At 41.1% G+C, this 10,583-nt stretch overlaps 1 protein-coding gene across 1 annotated transcript in view; it reads left to right on the forward strand.

Annotated features, from left to right (window-relative positions):
- KIAA1524 (KIAA1524 ortholog) overlaps positions 1–4,265 on the forward strand; it is a 36,635-nt gene extending 32,370 nt beyond the window's left edge. The window contains exons 19-21 of the mRNA XM_019525774.1: positions 42–124; positions 609–748; positions 2,696–4,265. Of these exons, the coding sequence (XP_019381319.1) occupies positions 42–124; positions 609–748; positions 2,696–2,866 (394 nt within the window). The 3' untranslated portion in view covers positions 2,867–4,265. The remainder of the gene's footprint in view (positions 1–41; positions 125–608; positions 749–2,695) is intronic.
- Positions 4,266–10,583: the final 6,318 nt, after the last annotated feature.

The following is a 10,583-nucleotide window of genomic DNA, read 5'->3' on the forward strand; positions in this document are numbered from 1 at the left end:
TTTTTTTTTTTTTTTTTTTTTCCCCCTCCCCCCAATTTCAGAACTGTAGCACAGTTGATGGAAACAGAAAGTCATAGAAAAGAGTTAGTGAATCAGCTACAGGAGAGAGATGGTAAAATATCAAGTAAGTTGCACATATTTAAATATTTGGTTTATAAATACAGAGTTAACTAGATTTAAACCTGGAGTCTAACTGCATCTTCTGCTCATAAAAAGCTTTGAACACTTTTGTCTGACCTAATGAAGTTTTATTGTTTAAAAAATGAACCTTTGTCAATAGCAAAATAAGTGGGAGGAAATTTAAAAACAATTTCCTAACCTGTGTCTGCATTGTGGAATTTTGCATGATGTCACAAAATGTAACCTGTTTTTAAGCTGAAATTTTCAATTGAACTTAGACTATGCAGTATTTAATTTTTTAAATCTTTAGTAAATATCCAAGAACACTACTTGTAAATAGCTATTAAAACTTTTCAGTAGATGGCAGTACTGGGTAAGTCATTTATTAACAGTCATATTTTACTAAAGCTCATACCGGAAAGTTTGTGGGCAGTTGAATGGATTTCTTTTTGAACACGTCAGCTGATCTCTTAACACATTTTCAAAAGGCTTGCAGCAAAAAATAAAGATTTTGGAAGAGAAACTTAAAGCCCGGCAGAAAGAAAAAACAGATATGGAAGAAACCATTGGCATTCTCAGAAAGGAATTGGGTAAAACTGAGCAGGCAAGAAAAGAATTGAGCATTAAGGTAAGATTTGTTTTCTTACAAAGGAAAATTCATGTAAAAACAAATCTTTGCATAACTGATATAGATGGTACATCAGATAAATTAATAGTGGAAATAGTAGAAAAGCTGAAGTAGCTAATATGGTGCAATGAATACAAGGCTTCTCAATTTTTAACCTTACCTTTTGACCTTTCAAAGAGCTGCGCTATTAAATCATTAAAGCATAAGGTCACCCAGCCCTAAGGGGAGGTCTGTTGAGGAAACTGGGGGTTTTTTTGTTTTGTTTTTGTTTTTGAACACTAGAAGGCTTCCTAGAGTTCCTCAGCCTGTCTGAAAGACTGTAGACCCAGGGGTTGGCAATCCCCAAGCATGGTACATGAGGCCATTTTGCTTGGTGTGTCACAGCCAGCCCTGGCTCTGGGTAGCTGCTGCCAGCAACGGAGCTTGGGCTGCTCCCAGCAGGGCTTGCAGTCTCCCAGCTGCCTGCTGGGGGCAGCCCGGGCTCCCGGCTGACCACAACTACCCAGAACCCTGGGGCCAGCTACAGCCGGGGAGCTCCAAACAGCTGTACCGGGCTCTGGAGCCCCTGGCATCAGCTCTGTACTGGCGCGTGCAGGCACGCCTCTGAGTGGGCAGTGGGAGAGGGGCCTGAGGCAGCACAACCCTGGTCTCTCCCATGCTGGCACAGAGCTTGTGACTGGGCTTCAGAGCCCAGCACAGCCATTTGTAGCCAGCCTGGGCTCTGGGCTGCTGCAGCGGGCAGGCTACAAACAGCTGTGTGGAGCTTCACAGCTCTGGCATCAGCTCCATGCTGGGGGCGACTGCACTGCCCTGCTGCCCCAAGGTGTGTGCACAGTTGTCGTAAGCATGGACCTGATGCACTGGGCTCCACAGCTCCAGCACCTATTTGCAGCCTGCTTGCTGCAGTTGCCCAGAGCCCAGGCTGCCTACAAACAGCTGCACTGGGCTCCGGAGCCCCACCATCAGCTCCATGGTGGTAGCGCGGGAGAGACCAGAGCTGCGCTGCCTCACGCCACCCCCTACCATCTGCTCCAAGATGCGCCTACACTCGCCAGTACAGAGCTGATGCCGGAGCCCAGTGCAGCTATTTGCATCCTCCTGGCTGCAGCTGGTCCTGGCTCTGGGTAGCTGCTGCCAGCTGGAAGCCTGGGCTGCTCCTAGCAGGCAGCTGAGATGCTGCAAGCCCTGCTGGGAACAGCCCAGGCTCCAGCAGCTACCCAGAACCAGGGTAGTTGCTGACAGCCACAGAGCCTGGGCTGGGGGCCAGGGGCAGCAGGGAAGCCAATAGAAAGATAAATATACATTCAGTATATACTTGCTACTTCATAGGGTCATAGGAAAGCAGGAAAATAGCATAGAGTCAAAAGACTACTTCTGGTGTTCTGCAAAGGTACAGCATGAGTTGATCTTTATTAATTTGTTTCTGCCTCCCCTCCCCTTTTGCGTGTAAAATAAGAGTAATGTCGTATAGGGGTGAACATTGATACTTTTAAAAGCTTTTTGAAGATGCATATAAAGGCACATGCACTACTGGGAATGCAGGCTAGATTTCCTAGAGAAATTGTTTCGGATGCAAACATACCCTGTCTTTGTTTCTAATAATTTTGCCTGAACTATTTATTTATTTATTTCTTAAAAGGCTTGTCCAGTTGCACATGTTTTTGGGTCTTTGCTGTCAGGAAGACTGCTAGACAACAAATGGTGGTGTTGTTTTATAGAAAGTTATACCCAAAACATTTCTGAAGTGTGGCAACGCATGTGAGCTTATTTCATGTACATAAAATGTGGAGACAAGACAATGTGCTCCAAACAAATGGCTTAATTTTGAAACTACTTTGCTAGTTTGTTTTACTTTTTTAACATTACTTCAGCCACGTAAGCAGTTCTAACATGATGTGAAAGTGTTCTGTTTGCTTGCCTTAATCCTACGTGTTGTTCGTGTTGTAGGCTTCTTCCTTGGAAGTGCAGAAGTCCCAACTGGAAGGGCGTTTGGAAGAGAAGGAGGCCGTAGTAAAGCTGCAGCAAGAAGAACTGAACAAACACTCACATATGATAGCAATGATTCACAGTTTAAGTGGTGGCAAACTGAGTGCAGAAGCAGTAAACCTTAGCTTATAGGTTTTGAATTAAGGTTTATTTAGTGCAACTTTATGTATTTTGTTTAACTTGAGAGTTAATATGGGATCTGGCTCAAATATTATAGGCCAGTTAAAACTGGCCAAATTCTGAACTTGTTCATTAAAGAAAAAATTATATTGCTCATCTAAAAAAACTTTGGCATGAAAAACCTTAGCTGTGTAAAAAATGTCTGTGATTGCTTCTATGGAGATTGGTGGTCAAGGGGCCAAACCCAGTTAGACTCCAGGTTTAAATCTCAGATATTTTGGTGGGAAAAGGAGGAGATGGTCAGCTTGGGAGTGTAACATGTGAGAGTTCAGTATAGAAAGGTTAAGAAGCACTCTGCTTATATTTCCATCTCCTTTAGTTCATATCTTTTGACTCCATTTTCAAATACCATTTGTTTCAATATTCATGCAACGTAGATTTTTAATGTCCAAGGTACAAACCAAGTGATAAAAGTTATATGAATTAAAAGGTGGTACCAATACCAAAAGACGCATGTTACAGTAAAAAAATATCTGATAAAGTTTAATTTAAATATTTTTAATTTAAGTCACTACAATAATTGAACTTATTAAAAATACCTACAAAGATTTGTGAAAGGAGGTGAAATTGATAAAATGTAGAATTCATATTTGTCTAGTTTACAGAAAGTAGTTTTGAAATAGGAAAGGTATATTTGTAGACTATTAAACATTTCTTTATGCTTTTTCAAATACCTTTTTAAATGCTATCCATTATATTAGTCCCTCTCTCACTTGGTTTGATTGTTAAAATGATCAACACGTCACTTGTCAGCTTGACAGTTGCTGCTTTTTTTCCAGCATTGTCAGTGTTGCATTGTTTTAAACAGGATTTTGTATACTGTTTTTAAGCTTACAGTAAAAAATTTTCACTATTTTCATGTAAAGAAAATTTTGTACTTTTTAAGCAAAAGGCTTTTTTATTTAGAAATGCTTTTTCCTTTCATGGTGGAACACTTTCTTCTTAATTTACTGAAATTGGATGCAATAGGAATAGCATGTCTCCTAGCTGTAAAAATAAAAATTCTGCCGATGTTTGTGTGCATTTAAGTGGAAGAACCATAACAGTGATCAGATATGTATCATAAATGTATTATTTCTACCATCATTTGATTTGTATTTATTGTTTTGCACAGGTCAGATTTTAATGTTGTACCACAGGTGTTACTGGGATGCCTTATTTTTCAACTGTATTATGGCTCGCTCTCTTTCCTGTGTGCATGATTTCTAGTAGTTCAGACCTATTTGTAAACTCCCGCTTGAATAGTGGCTGTTTTTTAACCTGTTCATGAATTGTTTATTTATTGTGACTTAGGTGTGCTTCAGATTTTAAAGTATCATTGTTCTTCATAAAGAGAAGGGTAATACAATGACTCTGTATTCTGTGTTTTGAGTATGCCAAGTGAGCATGACATTACCTTAATTTATAGGCACAACTACCAGCTCAACCTATAATTGATTTTAGTTTTTTGATTTTTTTAATTAAATCTGTTATTTGCTTATGATTTCTTCAATAGGTAGAAATGGGTATTAAAAACTAATTTACTGAGGTTGGTATTTAGATTTGTACAAGGTCAATTTGGAAAATAGATTTTATTAGTCAAATGTATAGTTCAATTTAATAGCTTAATGAGAGTAAAATCAGTTTAGAAAGAGGTTTATTCTAAATATATTTTTCATGGGAAAAGAGAAACCTTTTTTCAGGCAAAATGCAAACTGGAATTAAAATATTAAGGTTACTAATTTAACTGATGTTGATTTAAACTTAGAAGATGAGGAAAAGTATAGAATGCATCACTGAACTGAAATTATTCAACAGTCAGTATGGTGCCTTATAAATGAAGCTTTCAGAAGTTTAGTATGTAGATTTATAATCTGGCTACATAAATATGTTCATTAACCAGTTGTGTTGAATATCATTTAATGGAATTTAAATACCTTGAAGTTTGATTTAATTATTTTTGTTTTGTTTTTGTTTAGAATTTACCTTTCTGCTAGTCATTAATTATATCCTGTTTAAGCTGGGGAGTCCATAGGTTTTAAAGTAATTATGTTTTCATGTTGAACGAAGAGGAAATTGCTAGTTCTGCTTCACTGTGTGTTGCTCTTAGGCATTGATGTTGCATATGCAAATTATGAAAAAGCATTAGGTTCCAAGTTAAGTACTTAAGTACTAGAATTAAGGTTTTATGTGCAGCTTTGATTTGTCGTCTCTGTGTCAATGTACCATGGTGGTCTTTAATTAGTTGATCATACAGGTTTTTTTTATACCAGACATGTACCTCATTCCATACACATGGTTTATTTAAACAGCTATTCAATATCTTTTTTTTTTTTTTTTTCCAAACCAAGTTGTGGAAGAGTCTTAACTTTCTCATGGGCTTTCTGTATTGCTTATCATTTGAGTGCTTAATAATTTATTTCATGAATTGATTTGAAGTGATGATTGGTTTGATCTCTGTTTTTAAGGATCAGGAACTGAGGCATCAATTAAGATCAAAAGTGTGGACTGACTGGGTGTTTTGATGCATATTTTTATTTAGCATTTTGTGTGTTTCAGGGACAAGTTCCATAAATTTGAGTAGTAGCTCTGAGCTCCCTGTGCTTCTGCAAATCAGTCCCCAAGGCTCTGAATCTAAGACTATTTTTTAATATAAGATGACTGCCCCAATAATTTGATTCTGTATATTTTAAAATTATAATTTTTCTATATTTTCCCATGTATGGAATCTATTTTATTGGTGGGTCTTAAATTCATACCCACCTACCCCCAATGGTGCAGGGGGTAGGGCTGGACAAACAGAGAGGGTTAAGTGGCTTGACCCTTCCTGCTTGCACCTCCTGCCTGTCCTTACCCTCACACTCCATTCCCCTGCTGCCTCTGACTCCTGCAGACTCTGCCGTGCCTGCCCCTTGGCCTGCATCCCAACCTGGCTTCTCTGCTGCTGCTTATTAGGGCTGTGTGATGCTTCAGTCCCTGATTTCGATTTGGCCTGATTCAGTGGCCGAATCTCTAATCCAAATAAAATCAGAGGACCGTTTAATCTCTCCAAATCAGATCACATCCCTCAGAATCGATTCAGCAATTCGGACACAGACACAGCTTTAAATGTTTTTTCTACATCCCTTAAGGTAGCAGGTGGTTCACGAATGCTATGACGCTGAGGCTCATGGAGTATCCCACGGGAGTGCGGGGAGCTCCCCAGAGTGCTCAGCTGCAAACCCAGAAGTGGACTGGAAGTACTGGTCCACTTCCAGGTCCACTAGGGAGCGCACTTGGGGGCCCCACGGCCCAGTGGCTGGTGCCTCCTAGGTCTGGTGGGGGGCACCTGGGGTCCCCCTGTGGCCGATTGCCGAGCCAGGGGAGCATGAGAGAGCCCCCCATGCATGCTCCCCAGCGGACCTGGAAGTGGACCAGAAATAGTTCCAGTCCGCTTCTGGATTTGCAGCCAAGCATGTGGAGGCCCCCCCTGCACTCCTGTGGGATGCTCCATGTGCCCCAGCATCGCAGCATTAGTGTTCACAAGCTGCACTGGTACCTTGAGGTATGTAGAAAAAAGATTTAAAGCTGTGCTTGTGTCCAAATCACTGATTCTCTGAATTAGCATCGATTCTTCGGATTTGGATTCATCCAAATCAAATTGGGGACAGTGATCAAATGAAATCACTGTCCCCTATTCGGGCCGTATTCAAATTGAATAGGGCCCGCTTGGCACACCCCTGCTGCTTATCCTCTAGCCCGGGGTACAAGGCACATGGGCACTCCAGCCCCTGCCAGGCTGCAGCAGCTGTGACCCTGGAGCTGGGAACAGAGCTGCTGACACATGCTCAGTGTTAGAGTAAGGGGGTAAACAGTGGAGTGGATGAGGACACAGACTCCCAGCCCAGGTTGGGGCCAGAGTCTGCACTGTGGCAACCGCCTGACCCTCCCTCACACTTGAATCCAAGACACAGGGCCTTTTTCCCCATGTTAAGTGGGGGGGGGGGGAATGCTTCATCTTGAATTTGAGCAAATAGTGTATTTGTGGTTAAAACTGAAAATTTAAGAGCTGGCATTTTCTCAGAGATGCCATAAGTCTAAAAAGGTTAAGAACCACCATGCTAGGGGATTCCCAGGTACATCAGCACAAGCCAGACTGGGAATCTTGGGTTCCCTTCCCACCTCTCGGAGAGCCTTGGATTCTTCTGCTCACTTATTGAAAGTTTTCTTCCCTTGCCCCAAGCTGATCCAGTTGTGTCTTCTGCATCCTACTTCCTTTTTCTCAGTCACTATTTCAGACTCATTCTAGTTTCTTTATCCAATAAATGCAATTTTTTCTCCTTGGGACTGTTATCCCTGTACTAACGCCCAGCCATTCTTGGTGGACATTTCTTCCTCAGACTTGTTATGTGATCTGTCTTTCCCTGTGTGACTGCAGCTGGTCTTTGCTGACACCCAGTTCCAATCACTCTAGTGGGGCTGCTTGTCCCACTCATGCGCCCTTGTCCAAGACTGCTGGTTTTGTTCTGCCCCCTGTACTCTTGTTCCCTCTCCCTCCCCCTCTTGGTGGTGTCAGTTGCTTGCCCTTGCTGTGAGGAAGTGGAGGAAAATGCTCTTTCATACTTTTCTGGACTGTCCCAGGCTGTGGCCACTTTGCTCCCCCTCAGTGCCCCCTTTGGCTTGCTGGACTTGCATGTGCTCCCGGAGAAGTCCTTTTTCTCTATCCTGTACCAAGCAGATGAGGGGAGCTTGGGGCCAGTTCAAGATAGTGACCCTACGGAGCTGCAGAAACTGGCCTGTAGAGGCTTGGCATGTGCGTGTGGGCACCATCCTCTGTTCTGCCTGGATAGCAGGATTGGTTAGTGAAGACAATTTTCCAGTAAACTTGTTAAAAACAGAACTCAACAGCACTCGATAAACTTGAGTGCTTCCTGTAGTTAAAGGAAAAGCACTGGAAATGGTTCAGATCAGACCAACTTCAGGGAACTCGGCTTATATATTTTTAACTGAGTTTGTAGAAACTCCCCCTCCCGCCCCCCTTTTTCCCAAAGGCTTTATCATTTGGTGGCTATATTTGGGCACATTCTTACAGATTTGTTTTAACAACATTTTAAGACATTATTTCAAAGTGTGGGGATACTAGAGTTTTTTCCAAGAAATGGTTATTTGTCTCTGTCACTATTACTCAGCTTCCTTATTCCAGTTTTGTTATACAATCATATTTTTTGTCCTTGGACTCCTATCCCATTACTAATGCCCAGCCCTTCCTGGGCAAAATCTTTTCTGTGCTCCCTTACTTTTGGTCTATAGAAGCAGTTAAGTGTTGTGTTGATCATGTGGTTGGTGCCCTACATAAGCAGATATCTATTTAGAGAAATGATGTCAGAAGAGAATAGAGATCTAAAGTTTTGCCTGAATTAAGACATTTTTAAGAAGTTCAGCAGCAGCTTCTATTTGTGCACTGCCATTGCAATCCAAAACTAAGTTAGCTGCTTGCCAAGAGTGAGAATTGCATATAATTTGCATTACAAATGTATTGAATTTTTAAATAAGGAGTGCTGTAACTGCACAACCCTACAAACTGCTAAACAAATGTAGGATGAAATCATTGGATCAAGTGGGATTTTTATTTTGAACGTTGTCTCTAGATCTTTTAAGATGCTCTTGTAGGTTGGGGGGGTGTTTTTTTTCTGGTAGGTTTCACTAGGACTTGTGGAAAAATTTTACTATAGAAGTTCTGCTTTAAAAAATACCTTTTTAGATCAGCCCTCTTTTTAATTTTGTAACATAAGTTTGTAATGTGTTACAAATTGTTATATATTACAGCATAGTAAACACAGCTCCACATATGCGTGCTGAGCAATGAATAAGCCCATTTTTTCTTCTAATATGGTAAACAGCTGCTTGTTTTTGTTCTTCCCCCCCACCCCAGTAGCTACTTCACTTCAGTTTGAATTTTTGTGTGAGATACCTATCACTTGAAGTCAGATTATTCTAGTTAATCTTTAGCCCCAGTTTTCAGATCAAACTAATCTTGGCATTCAGTAATCGTGATGCATGTAGCGTAATGATTTGCACTGTGCAAGACAGGATTTTGACTCGAATATTCAGAAAATACGTGCAAGTCAAAAATGGAGGAGTTTTATTCCACTGAAATTGCTGGTACAAAACCTTTTTTAGTAAGTCACTGTGTACTGTCTGTTCCCAGGACTGCTGTACAGAGAATCTTCCTAGTCTGTTCGCTTGCATGTTAATGAAAGTCTTCTGTTAAATGATCTAAAGATGTTTTAGGGTGTTTATACACGTGCTCTGGGAGTTGGGAGGAGGGGCACTTTAATTAGAGTGGCTCCAAGAGCCGCTGTAAAGTGCCCCAAATGTCTTGTGTGTTTAGCAAAAAAGTGGACCAATCAGCACAGTGTAATTTTTTGTTTGGTCTTGTTTTGAAGAAAACTACAGCTAAACTTTCAGTTGTGGGCTTGAAAGTGTATGCTTTCATAGAGAAAAGGGCCTGTGCTTCAGAATGGCAGTGAGGGCACTTTTTCTAAAGCTTGTTGAAGAAGTTCTAGATAAAGTGCCTCTGCTGCCATTGTTAGTTGGGGGAATGCCGATACATGAGATGCTGGAGCGCAGTGATTACCATGCTCCACCAGACTTGATTAATCAAGTCTGCTCCAGTGCGTTGTAATTACAGAAGGTTGGAACAGCCTCGCTGCTTGTGTACAAACACCCTTAGGTTTTATGTACTTTTAATTATTTCGGGAACTTGAATGTTTTCAGCCTCACAAAGTTAATTACAGAATTAATCTTACATTTGAATCCCTGCCTTGCTATTTTTGGAAACTCAGTTTTGCTCAACACAGCAGTTCCCTCCTTCCACTTTTCTCCCACCAATAGTTTCTCTTTGCTACATGATACTGAGGCTGGAGCAGCCTGTGCTTATGCATGTGCATTACATTATAGACTGTATGGCGGTTAAGTTGTTGCTTCAGATTCTCATTCTCTGTGTAACCCCCAACAGCAGGGAGCACCTAGAGGGGACTGCCCTCCCTGTAATTCTTCACTACTCCACTCTTCACCACTTCAATCGAGGAGCAAGTCAAGGTATCGGCCAAGGAACTGCTCTTGGAGTTAGTGGCTAAGTTACTATCAACATAATGCCTTTAAACCATGTCTACCTTGTACATTTACCATGCCAGTTAGTCATGCCTTCAACCCTGTCATACCACAAATCAGCTAATGATTACTGTCACTCGGCAGCAGTAATTAGCTTGTTCAAAGTACTGTGAACATGGACAAGCTTCCAGTTTTCATGTGGGACCCTGTGCAGAGTCAAGTAACATGTTTGAGGAAGCTGCTATCTGGCATCATAAGTTTACTGTTTATACATGCTTTCATAAAAACAGAGAGGATTGGATTGCAGACTACATCCCACATCTGACCTTTCCACATTTAGCACTAGATGCCCTTAAAAAAATAGGCAACCCTTGTAAGCTGTCTTTCTTTCTCCCACACACATTTTAACTATTCCTAAAGCTTGCAATTAGTATTTTTACAAATCAGAAGCCAGCCATTTATTTTTTGTGTGAAAGAGATTACCTTAGAAGAACTAGGAGGACTACTGTGTTGTAGAGAAGTAGAATTGTTTGAAAGCAGAGAGCTTTTATGGGGTATACTGCTGCTGTCAGCCGTATAAAAATTGGGTAAATCAAAT

This window comes from Gavialis gangeticus, unplaced genomic scaffold (genome assembly GCF_001723915.1).
Source record: "Gavialis gangeticus isolate Ggan-Ray unplaced genomic scaffold, GavGan_comp1, whole genome shotgun sequence".
NCBI classification, from domain to species: Eukaryota; Metazoa; Chordata; order Crocodylia; family Gavialidae; genus Gavialis; species Gavialis gangeticus.